General features: G+C 41.0%; 2 protein-coding genes across 7 annotated transcripts; one reads left to right on the top strand and one right to left on the bottom strand.

Moving 5' to 3' along the window:
- Nucleotides 1–881: 881 nt before the first annotated feature.
- LOC135610129 (amidophosphoribosyltransferase, chloroplastic-like) lies at nucleotides 882–2,898 on the bottom strand. Its single transcript, XM_065104223.1, has one exon. The coding sequence runs from the start codon at nucleotides 2,828–2,830 to the stop codon at nucleotides 1,166–1,168; it is 1,665 nt and encodes a 554-aa protein (XP_064960295.1). The 5' UTR covers nucleotides 2,831–2,898; the 3' UTR covers nucleotides 882–1,165.
- A 9,356-nt stretch (nucleotides 2,899–12,254) lies between these two features.
- On the top strand, nucleotides 12,255–17,815 carry LOC135610128 (receptor homology region, transmembrane domain- and RING domain-containing protein 1-like). Of its 6 annotated transcripts, none has more exons than XM_065104219.1 (7): nucleotides 12,256–12,826; nucleotides 13,122–13,460; nucleotides 14,274–14,678; nucleotides 15,646–17,022; nucleotides 17,087–17,209; nucleotides 17,318–17,426; nucleotides 17,541–17,815. In XM_065104219.1, the coding sequence occupies exons 1-4, from the start codon at nucleotides 12,673–12,675 to the stop codon at nucleotides 16,275–16,277; spliced, it is 1,530 nt and encodes a 509-aa protein (XP_064960291.1). In that variant the 5' UTR covers nucleotides 12,256–12,672; the 3' UTR covers nucleotides 16,278–17,022; nucleotides 17,087–17,209; nucleotides 17,318–17,426; nucleotides 17,541–17,815. The 6 variants fall into 6 exon arrangements, with proteins under 6 accessions (XP_064960293.1, XP_064960291.1, XP_064960290.1 ...); XM_065104218.1 differs by having other exon boundaries at nucleotides 17,087–17,212; XM_065104221.1 differs by having other exon boundaries at nucleotides 12,255–12,826; nucleotides 15,781–17,022; nucleotides 17,087–17,426.
- The last annotated feature ends 685 nt before the right edge of the window (nucleotides 17,816–18,500 follow it).

Genomic DNA, 18,500 nt, shown 5'->3' with positions numbered 1-18,500 from the left:
GCAGGAAGGTATTTATGAAGACGTACAAGACCTCATCGGCTTATTACTTATAACATGATTTAAGCAATCAGAATCATGTGGTTCAAGAATACTTACATCCTAGTTACTGATCCTGTGGGTCTATTGGCCAGGTCATAACATTATGCCATTACTATGACTATATGGCGAGCCTCTGTACAGACAAGTAGATATTAGTCAAACCTGCAAGACAACAAATAAATTACAAAGCCTAAGAAGCACAGAAACGGACACGGACACAACTTGACATGAACACGGCAACACACCAATTTTAAAAAAAATAGGACAAAAATTAGGACACGGACATGACAAGGATGTGTATTTTATAGAGTACCGAAGAGACTCCGATGACAATTGATATATGTTTCCTCATGGCAATCTTTAGATTTCTTTCCTTGCATTGTTGGCAATCCGTCTCCACATAGAATCCAAAGCAGATGGCCCTCATGTGAGGGCCGCAAGCACAGCACCGCATACGAGGGCCACGTGCTGAAACACACAAGAGCGACATGGGAGCGGTGTCGTGTCCCATAAATAAGATTGAAAATAAATGAAAAAAGACGGGTGGCCATGTGTGTCAACGATGTATCATGTCTGACGTGTCGGATTGGATATGTCCACCAAAAGCATGTGTCTGTGCTTCAGAGGTACTAGCAGCCAAACAGCCGACAAATCAAAAGCCTAATTCCAACCGCAAAACAACAAAAGATCAGAAAAATTATCAAACACAAAGGTGACAGATGCAGTTACACATATGAAGCTACAGCAACTTATCAACTGGAATTAATCTCAACAAATGAAAAAAACAATGATAGGTAAAATAAAGCATGTTTGAAATTATGCAGACAAAGAACACAAGTAACTTCAGATTATAAGTCAGATGTCAGCATACGAATAGGGAGTGCAAATCACCCTTCCAATACATATAAAGTCTCACTGATGATTTAGATCTCAAGAGTCAAGAAAAGAAAAGCAAAGTGCCTAAGCTAAGAAACAACTACATACACTACCTGCACTCCCAAAATTTTATGCCAGTAAGCAGAATCTTCAGTTAGGGATAAAAATTAATGAGCCAAAAAAATTTTAAGGCTCATTTTTATTGAGAATTTAGATAAATAAGCAAATACCAAATGGAGCAAGGAGAATCTCAAACTTCAACCAATTGTTCGATCTCCTGATTCCTCGGTGGTACAGGATAGTCCCGAGTGAAGCATGCATCGCAGAACATGTGGGCTTCATCAGCAAAAACTCCCCTGAGACTCTCAAGTGAAAGAAAGGCAAGTGATTCACAGCCAATTTCCTGCCTCACCCCCTCGACATCCATCCTATTGGAAATGAGTTCCTCAGAGCTTGGGGTGTCAACACCATAGTAGCAGGAGCCGACAATTGGTGGACTAGCAATCCTCATATGGACTTCCCGTGCTCCTCCAGCGGTCTTGATGAGCTGCACTATCTTGGATGACGTTGTACCTCGTACAATTGAATCATCAACAACAACAACACTCTTGCCCTCGAGGATGCCACGGACAGGTGCAAGTTTGAGCTTGACAGCAAGATTGCGCCCTTCCTTATCTGGCTCAATGAAGGTGCGACCTACATAGTGGGACCTGATAAGACCCTGCCGGAAAGGGAGTCCAGAGGCCTCGGCAAAACCAAGCGCAGCAAAAAATCCCGAGTCTGGCACAGGGATGACGATATCGGCACTAGGGGCGGGGGACTCACGAGCCAGAGCAGCACCAAAAGAATAGCGGGACGAGTGGACAGGGTGACCAAAGACTACGGAGTTGGGGAGAGCAAAGTAAACATGTTCAAAGACGCAAGCTTTACGAGACTTACTGGGCATCAGGCAAAGAGAGGTGATGCTCATGTCGCGACTATCTACTACAACGACCTCCCCAGGGTTCACCTCACGCACAAACGCCGCATTGATGAGGTCAAGGGCGCAGGTTTCGGAGGCGAAAACAATAGCACCGGTGGGGCGGCGTCGACCCATGACAAGGGGCCGGAAGCCGTGGGGGTCGCGGACGGCGAAGAGCTTGTTGGCGGTGAGGAAGACGAGGGAGTAAGCTCCCTCGAGGGCCTCGCAGGCCTCAACTATGCGGGCCAGGAGGGGGCGGGAGGAGGAGGTGGCTATAAGGTGGAGGATCACCTCGGTATCGGAGGAGCTGTTAAAGATGGAACCTTTTGACTCGAGGGCAGAGCGCAGGTTGCGGTAGTTGACGAGGTTGCCGTTGTGGGCCACGGCAAGCTTGCCGAATCGGTAGCCAGCGACGAAAGGCTGGACGTTGGCTAGAGAGGAGGCCGCGCCAGCAGTGGAGTAACGGACGTGGCCGATGGAGGCCTCGCCCACCAGGGGGGCGAGCGTTCCAGGGTCGGAAAAGACCTCAGAGACGAGGCCGAGGCCGGTAGCTGAGTGAAGGGAAGAACCGTCGGAGGAAACGATGCCGGCGCCCTCCTGGCCTCGATGCTGGAGGGCGTGGAGGGCCAGGGAGCAAAGCTGGGCGGCGTCCGGGTCGCCAATGATACCGACGACGCCGCACTCATCGCGGGGCTTGTCCTCGTCGGCGGAAAGGAAGGCATGAGAGGGGTCCACCAAGGCAGCGTGGGGGGTCAGGGGGAGCATGCAACGGTGGGATGAGGCGGCGATGGGGTAATTGTCGCAAAGAAAAGGGTAGGGTTTAGGGAGGGCCTTTGAGAGAAATAAGCGCGAGGGTTCGGGGGGGTGAACTGAAAAGGAAGGGAAGACGGAGTGGTGGCCGTCATGGCGGCACGCGAGGGAGGCAGCGGCGGAGGCGGCGGCTGTGGCGGCCATGACACCGAGGGGAACGAGCGAGGAAAAGGCACAGAGTGCGGGGGGGGTTTTGAAGTGCCGAAGACGAAGATATGGTCAAAGTATAGTCCTTAATAAATGGCAAGAGGGTTATACTGGACCGAAACGAACCGGATGTGATCGAACCGGTTTCAATTTTCCGGGCTGATCATTGTCAGCATCTCTCCTTGGCAAAAAAAAAAAAAAGAAATACACACAATCACTTGTTCATACAAATAATTGATATTATATCTTTATATAAAATAAACTATTTAATACTAATCCATCATAGCTAGAAGGATTAATTTGAGTTATATACTATATTCAAATTGTATATATGCACCATTAGCTTGTCAATCGAATCCATCCATTTTAGTGCAGTGTCAGTGGTAGGTTGTAGAGAGTGGAAGTGGATTACAACGCAGCAGTCCACCGACTTTAAGATTTGTGCAGCGAGTTGACTGGCTTTTCGCAGCCATTGTTGATTTTTCTCGTTACTGAGTTCCATATAAAACGATATACTTACTTTAATCAACAACATATAATATATATATATATATATATATAATCCTTCTCAGTGCTAAAAGACTTTGACTCGTCTTGCAACCGTGCCATAATGCAGATGATAAGGAGAGTGAGAGGAGGATTTTCCACAGCAGCCTTACTTATTCCATGTACTTAGCAGTCCATAACGAAGTTGGCAATTGGACTCGTTGCAATAGCAAGCAGACAATTCCAGAGAGTCCCGTAAACGTGGCGTGCCACTGTTGGTGCACCCGGTGGGCCCCCGCTGCGACGGAAAAGGCGTTTGGTGCCGAGTATTGTGTGGAGAATCAAAAGATTTCGAAAGCTAATTAGAATTTATTTTATTTTATTTATTTATTTATAATCAAAATAGATGAATAATTGAAATTAAAATATAATATTGATTATTGAACACATATTTCATATATATATATATTATAGAGAGAGAGAGAGTGAATCTACGGAATGCTCCAATGCAAATGCGAAGAATACCTTATCGTTAATAAGATCCAAACACTGATACAGTGACCAAATTTTGCTGCCACTTCTGAATAATTTGTGTCCTTTCTCCACCTCATGATATAAATTTTCTTTTGGGAGGTAAACCTTATAAGACGAACAATTACATGTATCCCTTCAATGGTTTTTTTGATTTATTTATTCAAATTTATATTTTTATATATATACTCGTAAAATTCCTTTTATGCTGTCTATTGTGCACGCAAGACATTCAAACTTTATTTGATATCAATGACAAATAATTTAACACTTAATTTTTTTTAATATATTTTTTGGATAATTTATCTTGAAAAAAATAGTCATAATCAGTTTTTATTTGGAATGTCTCTTTTTTTAAAATTTACTATTCACGCACTTAAAGCAAAAGTCATCGATATCATATTGCCTTAATATGATCGAGAGCTCCGTCGTCTCATTATTTTCATCATTAATTATAACAATATAATCAAAAGAGATAGAGAAGAATTAGTTTCGGAAGAAGATCTTAATTGAACCAAGTTGGAGTAGACAAGTTTGCATCATCTCAAGCTCCCCTAACACTTTCAGTTGACACCTCCCTCGTACTGAATCGATATCATTTTTAAAAAACTCTATTTGATATCAATAATAAATATTTAAATATTTAATATTTTTTTGATTATTTATTCAAAAAATACTATAATTAGTTTTTACATAGAACACCTCTCTTTTCAAAATTTACTTTGAGGTATACGATCTTTTTTTTGAGCTTTTGAATAATATTTATTTAATCAGTTTAGTTCAATTGTTTATTAAGTCTGTTTAATTTAATTAGAATTAGATAAAAAAATTATTTAATATTTATTTATTATTAAGAGTCCAAATAATTATGATCTTTAGGTGAAACTCTATAAATAGTGATGTAATCTTTTCTTTCAATCAATCAATCAGTGGAATATTATTCCAATCTGTGACGAAATCCTAGGAGCTTGATCAAGAAGGCTAATCCCCTCGAAGCGATCATTCTTTTTTTTTTTTTTTTACGATAAAATCTAACCCTAGGATCCTATCATTTGGTATCAGAGCGACGAGACGATCCTTGACGTTCTTGTTTCATCCGACAATCACGAACGCCAATCAACCGAGAACGAACCTCAACCGCCGCCACTATTGCCCAGCCACTAAGTAGCTATCATCATAAAATAAAAAAATTAAAAAAAAATGGTGAGAGAGAAGAAGAAGAAGAAGCGGCGGCCACCCCTGCTTCCGGCCAGCCCACTCGCCGCCGCTGCTCTTCGGTCAGCGGTCACTGCCGCCGCTACTTCCTGGCCGACGGACCACCACTGCCGACGTTGCTGCTCAGCCAGAAGGCACCACCACTGCCTCCTTCTCCACCGCCGCCCGCCTCCCCTTGCGTCGCAGTCGCAGCCGCAGCCGCTCGACCTCCCCTCCTCAGCGATAGTTGGAGACGCTGCTCCCAGCCGCGCCACCACCGCTGCCTCCTTCTTCACCGCCGCCCACCGGTCTCCCCTGCCGCTGCGAGCGCCGGTTGCCTCCCTCCTCGTGGTGACCCTTGGTGATGCAGCTCCCAGCAGCGCCACCACCGCTGCCAGCTGCCGCAATCCTCTCCTCGTCGATCCTAGCCCTCGGTGAGGCTTCGGCGTCGCCAGCGGCTCCTTCTGCGATGCGACAGAAACAGAGCCCTCTGCTGCCGCAGACCCCGACCCGCCGCCCCCCCCCCCCCGGTCGATCCTTGTCGCCGCCGTTGCTCCCCGGCCACCAACCTCCTCCTCTCCAGCATCGCCGCCCCTGCTTCCTGGTAGCCCGCACCCCTGCTGCAGCCCGCCGCACCTCTGCATCATTGTCGCAGCCTCAACCCCCTTGCTCTGCACCATTGCCGCGGCCCCCTTGCCACCGTCGCCGCTACTTCTCGGCCGGCGACGTCTGCCACTGATTCCTCTTCTTCACCGCAGCCTCAACCCCGGCCACTTCAACACCTCAACCCCCTTGCTCTGCATCATTGCCGCAGCCTCAACCCCTTGCTCTGCACCATTGCTGCAGCCCCCTTGCTCTGCATCGTTGCCGCAGCCGCCGGTTGCCACCACTGCAGCCTCAACCCCGGCCGCTTCAACGCCACCTCCCTCTTTTTCTGCTCCGTTGCTGCAGTTGTCGGTTGCTATCACCGCAGCCTCAACCCGGTTGCTCGGTGATTGCTTCCTTGGGTCATAGCAGCCACAACTGTCGCCTTTCAGCCTCGGCGCTCTCATCTCACACAGCGAAAGAAACACAGGGCAGCAACTCTTCCTCCGTCGTAGCTACCGCAGCGACGAGCCCTTGGTGGCGCTGCCCCCAATCGCACCACCATCGCTACCTCTAAGTCCTCAGCAGCAGCAATCCCTCCATGCAGCGATCGCAACAAGTATCGCTGCCTCTCACTAGCGCCTCCTTCAAAATTACGACAGAGACAGAGCAACGCTGTCTTCCATCTGCATCGTCGTAGCCACCGCAGCGACGAGCCCTTGGTGGTGCTACCCCTAGCAACACCACCATCGCTGCCTCCTAGCCCTCAGCAGTAGTAATCCCTCTACGTAGTGACCGTAGCTACATTCTCGCATCCTCGTAGCAATCCTTCATTCTCATCCTTCATTCCCACAGTGCTTCCACCGACTGCGTCACAACAGCAACACCGAATAGGGCAGTGATTGATGCCCAAATCTTGATACCAAAAATAAGAGTTGAGATTACAGATTTGCGGTCTTACGTAATGGCCACCGATAACTTAGTGAAAGCATAAATAGAAGCATTGAAAATTAGAATTGAGAATCGACTGCAAGAAATACTTAATGATTTCAAAAAAAGCTTACTAGAGAGCCTCGGCAAATTTCAATAAGATTGGAGCTCAAGTTCTACGTTGCACAGATCTGAAAATACAGGAAAAGGGTCCCAAGATTGTGACACAAACTACTCACATATGAAAGTGAAATTTTTGAGATGGGAAGATGGAGATCCGACCAATTGGATCTCTAGGGTAGAAATTTTTTTTCGTTTTCACAGAACTCCAGAAGAATCCAAGGTGGAAATAGCCTCAATCTAACTAGAGAGAGATGCAATACAGTAGTGGTATAATTGGTACGAAACTTGCCACAAAGTCTCCTCGTGGGAGCAATTTAAGAGAAGACTTGTTATTCGCTTTGGACCATCTGAATATGAGAATGTTAATGGACAACTCGCCAAAATTCGTCAGACTTCTATAGTGTTGGAATATCAGAGTAGGTTTGAAATATTATCAAATTAAGCTAGAGATTGGTTAGAACGATAACTTCTGGGTACATTTATTGAAGGGCTTAATCTGGAGATTCGGTGTGAAATTAAGACTCGTCAACCTCGCACCATGATAGCTACGATTTCATTTGCACGCCTGCATGAGGAAAAAATCAGTATGGAATATTGTCGAAACAGAGGTGTCAATAAATAGGTGATCAGCAAGCAGCACACCCCATCTACTCCCAATCGAAATCCTATCACTTGTAGACTAACCTGAGAAGAACTTAAAGAAAGATCAACGAAGGGTTTGTGCTGGCATTGCTATAAAAAGTGGAGTAAGGAGCACCAATGCAAACATGAAAAACTTCTGATGATTGAGCCGATCGAGATGGAACCGGAAGTAGAAGAGTTGGACTCAGATCATGAAGGTGTGGAAACTAATGAAGATATTGAAGCCATCACAAATACAACACATGTATTGGCTGGCTTCACTAACCCATAAACTATGAAAATCAGAGGAATTTTGAAGCATCAGCCTATCACTATTTTGATTGGTACGAGTAGCACTAATAATTTTATGGACAGGAAAGTTGCAGCCTGATTAGCTTACCATATTGAAGGCTATAATAGATTCGAAGTAAAGATCACTGATGGACGTATTTTAACTTGTGATAACAAATGTTCAAAGATAAATTTGATTATACAGGGTCAAGAGTTTCTTACAATGATTACTACACTGAAAGACCGACTTGTTGCTTACACTATCAAAAAGTGGAGACCTTACTTGATCAACGGATTGTGATGTGTTATAGATAACCTATGACTGAAGCGTTGAAAGAGAAGCTTCCCGAGTTTGATGCTGCTCAGCCTTGAGGACAAGGCTGATTTAAAGAGGGAGGAATTGTTATGACCATTTTTCTGAGCTTTTGAATAATATTTATTGAGTCAGTTTAGTTCAGTTATTTATTGAGTTTGTTTAGTTCAGTTAGAGTCAGATAGAATTTTATTTAATATTTATTTATTATTAAGAGTTCAAGTCCTAGTGGACTCTAGGTGGAACTATATAAATAGTGATGTAATCCTTTCTTTCAATCAATCAATCAATGAAATATTATTCCAGTCTATGACGAAACCCTAGGAGGTTGATCCCCTCGAAGCGATCAAGGAGATTGATCCTCTCGAAGTGATCAAGGAGGCCGATCCCCTCGAAGTGATCATCCCTTTTCCCCTTTCTTTTATGATAAAATCTTAGGGTCTTATCATATCCCAATTTGTTCATGCACTTAAAAGGCTAGAACATCCTTCGAGAGCCTCGATGCACTTGTTATAATATTCAATGATCACGTACTTGAAGGACATCACAAGGCTTCAATATGACCTAGAGGCTCATATTTGTGCTTTCACTATCTTCGTTGAGAGGAATAACTAATTGATAAAAGAATATGAAACCATTCTATTTCAATAGAGGTAAGGGTCTATTTCAATAGAGGTAAGGGAAAGAGTTGGGGGCATTGAAGTAGATGAAGTGGTTAGATTTTACAAGCTATTCCAACCACTGCTTGATATGATTCCAAGAGCCAAACAAGAACGAATGCTACAAAAACAAGTTAAGATGAAGCTCCATAATAGAATGTTTAATCAATCCATTTCGAATCGATTGAATTGGTATAGAAGTTGTAATAGGGGAGAACCATAGAAAATAAGATTTATTTGAATAGAGTCATATCGGAAAGATATTTAACTTAAAAATGTAAGAAAGTGTAATGAGAGTAGTGAAAGTAAGAAATCAGTTTATAATATAAACGAAAAGCATAAAGTACATACAAACCAAATTTTATAGTGGTTCAGTCATCCCGACCTATGTCTACTCCTGATTCCTTTTCACTCGAGGCTATCGGCTTTCACTAGTGATCTTATTTCAACAAGCGAAGATCAATTACCCTTATAACTCTTTCTCCTTTTTATAATCTCGGGAGAGAACCTTTACACCTATATTTTAGACCTCACTCATTACTTAGAAAACTTCTAACTCTAGGAGGAAGAGACTCTAAATCCTAAGAGAATTTCTAATTTTTCTTAAGTATTCTTTTCCCCCTTTCTACTCAATTTCGTGTTTTACTAGGCATGAAAGGGTGGGGTATTTATATACCCTAAATGACTTCAAAAATGGAGTAAAAAAAGGTTTCATCCCAGGTTTCCTGGGTCTTAACAGTACCACCACCTGTGCTGGGCAATACCACCACCCAAATTGGTGGTACCACCGCCTGACACAATTTGAGAGACTATGTTTGGATGGTACCACCGTCCAGTCTAGTGGCACCACCGCTTGACGCACTGTCACTGGGCGATACCATTACCTAACATAGTCTGGGAGATTATGTCTAGGCGATACCACCGCCTAACCTTGCTATAGGTCACTGAATTGAGCCAAACAACAAACCTAATTCAGGCCCAATTGGCCCCTAATTGAGTTGACATTGTTTCATCCCAAAACCAACTCAATTATGACATAACTACGACCAATTAAGACACCCAATTACAAGACTAGAATTTTATGTTCTCCGATATATCATTGGTTCATCAAGCATTTCGTCCAATCCTTCGGTGTATCGTCCTCTCTTTTGGCATATTGTCCAATTGACATATTGACCTCACATAATTTCTGATCTCCTTGGCGTAATGTTTGATCCTTCGGCCTGATGCCCGAACTCATGGCACAAAGTCCTTCTGCCAGCATGTCGACTGATCCTCCGACCCGACGTCTAATCTTTTGATATGTTCCACTCTAGCCTAACGTCTGATTCCTCCTGCTTTAATCGATTTGCCTTTTCTGATCGAAGTTAGTCATGCATCACTTAAAATACAAATTAGATCATAAATTCATCAATTGATTTTATCATCAAAATCTGAGATTCGACAATTCTGAACTGGCGTCCCCTTGGTCTATTGAATCTTAGATTTTAATAATAAAATCAATTAATAAATTAATAATCTAATCCATATGTTGAGATAAGTGATGTAGGACTAACTGAAAAAGGTAAAACAATTAAAGAAGAATCAAATGTTGGGCCAAAGTCAAGATCGGGCATCGGGTCAAAAGAATCGGGGGATACGCTGAAGGTTCGAACGATGCGTCGGAAGCACACTGAGAGTTCACTAGGGGTTCATCGAAAGTTCACCATAAGATCATCGGGAGTGCGTCGAAAGTTTCGCCGGAAGTTCAGATGAACAATTAACGTACGAGACAACTAGGATTGCTTGTATTGTAATTATTTAGCCTTAATTATCATAATTAGGATTTCAATTTGAGTTAGTTTTGGGAGAAATTCTATTAACTCAATTAGGGGCCAATTAAGCTTAAATCAAAGCTAAATTAGACCGATTGGATGACCCATTTAGTGACTTGAAGTCATGTCAGGTGATGGTACCACTGGAGCTAGCACTGGAACTGCTTGAGGCTCAGCCTCCCAAGGAGTCTGGGTGATGGTACCACCTAGAATGGGTAGTGGTGCCATTGGCAGTTAATGCTGCTAAGCGGTACTACTGCCCTCTCAAGCAGTGGTATTGCCAGAGTCTAGTCTTATAGGCTCTGTTAGGCGATCGTACCACCTAGATTGGGCGATGGTACTGCCCAATAATGGTGGTGGTACTATCAGTACCCCAGAAACGCAAGATGAGACACTTTTTAACTCCATTTTGAAGCCATTGAGGTCTCATAAATGCCTCACTCTTTCTTGCATAAAAGAGCACGAAAGTGTAAATAAAAGTTTTATGATTTTGAGTTGTGAAAGTATTGAAAAAGTACTAAGTGTCCACCTCTTTCTTTAGATTCGTGATCATTGTAAGAGAAGTATGAGGTTTGTAGGGGTTGTCTCCTAAACCTGAAAAAGGAGAAAGAGTTGTAAGAAAGTGGTTGGTCTTTACCTATTGAAGGATAACTGTTAGTGGATGCTGGTGGCCTCAACAAGGAGGAATTGGGAGTAGACGTAGGTCACGACGACCGAACCACTATAAATCCGGTGTGATCTCTACTTTGTCATTCCTATTATGCTTTTTCTTCATATTGCTTATTGACTTGGCTTCATACTCCCCTTCACACCTTTACGATTAATGCATTTCTAATATAGGTTTAAATTGAATGAAAATTTTGATTCGACGTAAAATTTTCATAAGCACTAATTCACCCCCTCCTCTCAGTGCCAATTTGATCATAACAATTGGTATTAGAGCAAGGTTACTCTCTACTTGGATTAAAACTTAATTGAGATGGCTTTTGTTGGCAATCAAGAGGGACTTTCTATCACTCATCCTCTTATATTCAATAGGACATACTACACTTATTGAAAAACTAGGACGATAATTTTCTTACTTTTTATGAATTTTGAATTGTGGAACATTGTTGAAAGCAGTTTTAAGAAGTCTTTCAAACCAATGAATGAATGGAATGATTTGAAAAAGAAAACCTTCTCCTTGAATGCTAAAGCGATGAATGTTTTATTATGTGCTCTTGATAAAAATGAATTTAATCTGATTTCTATATGTGAAATTGCACATAAGATTTAACACACACACGAAGTCACACAGGAAGGCACACACTTGAAGTCACACACGAAGACACACACTCGAAGTCAAAAACTAATCTCTTTGTGCATAATTTTGAATTGTTTCGAATGAAACTAAACAAAACCATTGGAGACATATACATTTGTTTTACAGATGTCATTAATGGTTTGAAAGCACTTGGTAAAGGTTTTTCTAATATTAAACTTATCAATAAAATACTAATATTCTTTTCAAAAACTTGAGAATCAAAAGTAACGGTAATACAAGAAGCAAAGGGCCTGAATAAATTTGCTCTTGATGAACTTATCGGGTCATTAATGACCTATGAAATGACATACAAAATATATGATGAACATAAGAACTACCTTCCAATAACCCTGACACATGTACTTGAAAGACCAGTGAGCAATAACCTTCTCCCTAAAATGAGGAGGAGGAGAAGAAAGAAACCAAGGAAGAGAGAAGAATTTGGATCGGACAAAATTAGTCGATAATCATTTATCCAACAGAAGCCGTCATCCCATAAAAATAAACTAACGAGGGTTTTTACAAAAAATCTTAAAAATATTTGGATAGATTGCCATTATAGAGCATTCTAGGGGCGTTTGGGGCATCAGGAATAGGGCAGATATACTCCGATGCTCGGACCGACCTCGTTGCTCCACCGCTCTCCCTGTCGATACCTCACCTCGCCCCCCTCATGGAATCCGCTGTCTTGGTCCTTTCCTTCCTCACTGCTCCTCTCCTCGTCCAGAATTCTCCGGTGATCTTTCACCAATCCTTTTCTCCATCTCGGAGCTCCATTATCCTGGTTTTTCTCTCTTGATTTCGAGAAAGATCCCTTCTTTCTGTGAAATATTTTATTTTGGTGGTCCTCTCGTCGTCGATGACTCGTGTGCATTTCTTTCAGAGTCCCGGGACTTCGATGAGTTCTGGGCAGTTGCAGCTTTAGGAGAGAATAGAAGGACAAATTTGGGTTTTTGGAAGTGGTTAGGGTTGCGTATTGCTGTGAGTTTATGGGAATGGGTTTGTCGAAGTATGAGCCTGTGCCAAAGACTACCTTATTCGCTTTCCTTCTTCTTTGTCTGCTGGTTGGGTCGGCGGGTGGCAATTTGGTGCTGATCGGCAGAAATGTATCATTGACATTCCCGGATGTCGAGGCCAATTTTGGTGAGTGCTTCATCTTTTTGAAACTAAATGTCATTCTATATGTTCATACTCTTGCTTGTCTTAGTATTTATTAGCTATGTACGCTTCCATATTCCACATATGCGCAATACGGTACCTTGGCCACCTGTTAATTGTCACTGCTTCCTAAAACATTGTGGTTTAAGCACTTTTAAGCTGGATGACCTGTTATTGGCATGTACACATTTGATATTAGCCTATATAGGTTTGTGATTTAATTGGTTTTTTTATGTTAATTCTGTCATTTTTGTCAGTTAAAGATATCTTCGTTCACCAGGGTTTTCAATACCATGGGGAGGATCAAGCAATCACAACAACATCCACCGTGCATTTCTTATTTTCTTTTTCTCATGTGTAGTTGCCACTAAGTTGTTTTTCTTTTTATGTTCAGCTCCATCGGTAAAAGGATCTGGTGAGAATGGGGTATTATATGTTGCCGATCCAACTGATGCATGTGCTCCATTAACAAATGAAGTTGCTCAAGGTTTAGATTCTCGATTTGCATTGATTATAAGAGGAGGATGTACATTTGATGTTAAAGTCAGAAGTGCACAAAATGCTGGCTTCAAAGCTGCAATTGTATATGACAATGAAGATAGAGGTTCCCTGATTTCAAGTAAGTTGCCTTAATTTTGTTTGTCATAACTTGCATTCTTTCTAAGCAATAGTCGCTCTATGTTCTATCTACAAAGTTGAGCATTTTATAATTCTCAAAATCCATCAAAATCTTGATAAAATATAATATGGTACGAATGCTCCATAAAGAATTTTGCAACCCTTTGTGTGATCTTGACTCACCTGATAAACCATTTTCCCAAATTGTTTGCCTCAAACATATTGGTTTCACGGAATTTTGAGTTTGTAAAAATTTGGATGGATTGTTTTTTAGAAAAAAACAACTCGAAAGCAATAAAGGTGTTTCTATGCAACTGATTTCTAACTCACCAAAGTATAAAAAACCATTTGACAACTTAGGAATAGGCACAAACAAATACAATCATACTATCATGCAACTTCTAGTAGTATTCATCAAGTAAACTTAACTAGTACACTTCCACCAGAGGAAAGAAGGTGTGACTTGACAAAACTTAAGGTTTTGTACTTACTCTAGCATGAATCAGCGTTAACCTAGTGAAAGTTACTATCTATCTTCTAAAATCTTACTTGATGTGTATAAGATAGTTTTATCTGACTTCCATTTTCCTTTTCCTTGCATCTGTCCCAAATTGTGGCAGCTGCTTGTGTTCTGTTTGTGAAGGTGCTGATGGATAAGACTATCTTTGCATTTAGTCCAGATGTTATCCGAACACTGCTTTTTCCATGCTTCTTCCATGGAGGCAGTAATGGAAATCTGGTTTTCAGATATTGTTGTCAAATTCTTGAAGTCCTTTGATATCTATTGATCCATCGTTCTATGAACATATTGTAGTGGCAGGAAATTCAATTGCCATCCATATCCATGCTGTGTTTGTTTCTAAGGCCTCTGGCGAGATACTAAAGAAATATTCTGGTCGGACTGATTTGGAGTTGTGGATTACACCCACCTTCAAGAATTCAATATGGTCAATTATGGCCATCTCCTTCATATCACTACTTGTCGTGTCTGCTGTGCTTGCTATGTGTTTCTTCATCCGCAGACACCATATCAGGCATGAACGGCCTAGAGTTTCTAACGTTCGAGAGTTCCGTAGAATGAGCAGTCAACTGGTTAAAGCCATGCCAAGTCTCATATTCACCTCAGTTGTGGATGATAATTGCACTTCAACAACTTGTGCTATTTGCCTAGAAGACTACAATGTTGGGGAGAAGCTTAGGCTATTGCCATGTCATCATAGTGAGTATCTTGGTTACAACTTGATCACCATTAAATTTTTTTTTCCCTTTTTAATTATGTGAAGCGAAAGGCCTTTTGTTTTATAAATCTACCCCATTTAATGAAGTTATTTTCTTCTGTGTTTGACTTGGTTATCTGGACTTCTTGTGTGCATATTTGTGTGTTAATTCTTTCTTGCCCTTTTACTTGCAATATTGTTAATCTTGGCATATCAAGACTACACAATTTTCATATCATCCTTATGCAATCCACAATATTAATATGTTGATCAGTTTTGAGATCAGAAATTTCCAGAATATAATTGTGAATTTTGGTCATCAATTTCAGTGGAAGTATAGTGAGCTTCATATACCATCTACCCTCAGGAACCAGTTGGGAATCTGATCTTTCATTCAAAATTCAACTTTCTAATGTCTGCTTCCCTTTTCAAACAAAATTTAAAAAATAGTTGATATTTTTGTTCATCACTCAGATAACCATGTTTAAACTTCTTGTTGTGGTTCATACTATCTAATGTCAGACAATTGTACTTAATTATTCTTGAAAAAAATTTCAGTTGTTTATTGATACATCATTTTGGTGAGAACTAATGTGGTAATAAAATGAGTCAAAAGATCCACATTGGTGGTTTATAAGCATAGATTTTTCCATTCCCAACTGAAAAGCCCCTTTAATGGGGTGACCAATGGGCTAAAGTGGACATAAATCATCAAGAATATCATTATGTTGTTTGTAGGAACCTTTGGCCTATAATTTTAATGTTGTTTTCATTTTTTTTATTAAGATTTAACTGTCCTATGGTTGGAGTCACTAGATCATCAATGACTTAATCTAAAACCATCACCTAACCAGCAGATAATTCATTACTGTTTCTATAATATGTTTAACCATTTCTTTTTCTGGTGCAATATAATATGTATATTTAATTTACTAATCGATCTAATATTCCTTGTTAAATCATTGACAGAGTTCCATGCATTTTGTGTCGATTTCTGGCTCACTACTTGGAGGTCTTTTTGCCCTGTTTGCAAGCAAGATGCTAGGGCAGGAATACCTAATATTCCAGCTTCTGAGTACACTCCTTTACTGTATTCTGGTGCAGCAACTCCATCTTCCAATGCAGGACTATCATCATTTTGCTCATCCATGGCATCGTCCCCAGCCATCCAAATATCTCCTCGGCGGTCACAGTCAAATTGCCAACCATATTCATTCTCTAGTGCTCGTTCCCCAGCTACTCAAATAGCTACAATGACTCCCCATTCACAATCAAGTTCGTTCTCTAGTGCATGTATCGCTAACCCACAAAGCTCTTATGGTCACTCACCAGCATTTAGAATTGGTAGAAGTTCTTTGGACCCTAGAAATGCATCATCTCATAGACCTCAAACTTATCTTCTATCATCTCATTCCTTGGAATTTCCTGGGTCATCGTCTATCAATTCAGGACTTGCATCCTCTTATATTCTTGGTTCAAGTTATGTGTCCCCGAGCAACCTTGCTGCATCTTCGAGTCGACAGTCATACTTGAGACATTGCACTGAATCAGGTGCAAGCCTATCTGAGTTGGCCTCGGCTCAATCTCCGCCAGGATGTTGATTTATATCAATTTTCTGCAATGAGGTCTTGAACTATGTACAGCTGCAGTTTTGCTGCACGTTATCAATTCTTTGTTGTATGGGTTGTCAGATCCTAGATGGCAGCATGAGTTGCAGTAACAATTTGATTCACTGTTCTACAATGATGTGGTGGTTCATGTGCTCAACATGATTATTCAGGTTTTATGGTTTCGATCTAATTTTGTGTTTGGCTGCTGTCATCATTGTGTGATGGGATCACAAGATGCTGATTTGCTTTGATGTGTAGAAGTGTTGGTCATTGATTGTTTGAGGACAAAACATGCACTTACTTGAGACAGGGGTTCTGTAATCTGTGGATGAGTTAGCCTCCTCTAAGATCTGTGGCTACAGTGTATCTTTCAGACTTACAGCCCAAGGGTGTCAATTGAATGTTGGATGTAGTGTGCCATGTAGTTTATTACCCATGATACGCTTGTGGAAAGGCTTTGTAGGTATATAAAAAAATGATTTTTTTGCTCATTATCCTGACCCATGTGACATAAATATGTCGTGAACCCTATGTAGTTTTATCTACCGTTGGCGAAGCTAAATCTTATCTGTTAGCCACTATTTTACAGTTCTACTCTAATGGTTTTGTCGCTCGACACCAGAGAAATCCATCTACAAGCCAAAAAATTTGTTGCTCGATTAGTGGCTGTTCATTCACTGAATCATAAATTGTCACAAAAATCACTGCATTCTGGCATAAATTTGGATGCTGTCAGGTTGGATTGTTTACTTTCTCACACTTTTTTCTTTCTGTATCTCATAGATCATATTTTCATCCAGAATACAAGCTGTTCACTGTCGCTTGACATGGCTGTCAGATTGCAAGTCACAACCTCAGTCTACAACAAACTGAGCCACACAAGTGCAAGCTAAGCTCCCAGTCGACTAAAAGCTTCAACAAAGGCAGTTTAGGATCCTTCTTTAATTGCTCGTGCTCTTCTTGTTCCTTTTTCTGGGGCTCTGTAAAAGCAGAGATGCTTTATCTGATCTTTTTGTTCTTACTGCATAAAGGTCTTCATTCTTTCAAGGAGGAGGTCAGGGAGCACTCTTTATGTAAAGAATGTGACACGCTTCCATAAATAAATCTGCCTTTTCCTCCTAGGAAACCGAGGTAAAGAAGGTAAGAAATCAAAGCTAGAGGTGATTGATTCTGTAACAGCCTTAATGTTGAGTAATATTGTGAAATACACAGAATAGTTGAACTAAAATTGTTCTTGTGGAATGTGTATAACAGGATACCTTCTCAACCAAGGATCTTCTCGTGAAATCTGTGTGCCAAGTGTCTCGATTATGTGTACTTGGGGAATTGTCCTGTTAACAGGCTAAATGATGGTAATCTTGTGGAGATTGGCCTTTGCCGATTCAGGTTGCTTGAGATCAGTGGGTTTTGTCAACTTTTTCATGATAAGATGTTGGGGACTATGATATCTCCTGCTGCTTCATGCTGTCATGGGGTCATTTCATCATAGGTTCTGAATCTTAATCAATTCTGATTTACTTCTCTCTCCACTTCTTTTCGTTTTCCTGGTGGATAAAAGTCGCATTGCACAGAGAGTCATGGAGATGCAATAAAAATGGTATAATTTTGTATATAAATAGGCATAACTTGTTCTTCTCCATGCAACTGCCAGCTTGATGATTGTGTAGGACTGATGTTGCTGCTGCTTTTTTATGTTCTTAGTACTTCCTTCACATGAAATTAAATTATAGCCCGAAGTATCAAACACAGATAGTATGTTAAATCTAATTTAAAACAGTATATAATATAAGATCTATTCATTTATATATATATAGAGAGAGAGAGAGAGAGAGAGAGAGAGGGAAGAAGCTTTGAATATTGATGGGACAAATAATTATTAGGCTTCCACAAGGGAATTAAATAGGATCAACTCATGAAATAAAATATTGATAATATGTGCTCCCAAGTTTATCAAATGTGTCGTCTCCCTCAAATGAGACAACTTCATGGATCATCAAATTTTCAAAGAAATATGAAGTGAGGCAATGTTGGAGGAATAATTCCACTTCGTGTCCTTAACTATGCTTTCGAAACACACTCTAAATTGAACTTATAATGGAGATTCTATTCTTCATACCAAGTACAAGTATACTTTGGATGGAGTGAGTTGGACGAGATCTATCAATTGAGTTGTGTATGGCTCAAATATATAATGCAAATTATGTTGTGATTGGT

The sequence above is a fragment of the Musa acuminata genome, chromosome BXJ2-4 (assembly GCF_036884655.1).
Source record: "Musa acuminata AAA Group cultivar baxijiao chromosome BXJ2-4, Cavendish_Baxijiao_AAA, whole genome shotgun sequence".
NCBI lineage: Eukaryota > Viridiplantae > Streptophyta > Magnoliopsida > Zingiberales > Musaceae > Musa > Musa acuminata.
Note: the sequence above shows the minus strand (reverse complement) of the source record. Positions and strands in the feature narration are given on the sequence as shown.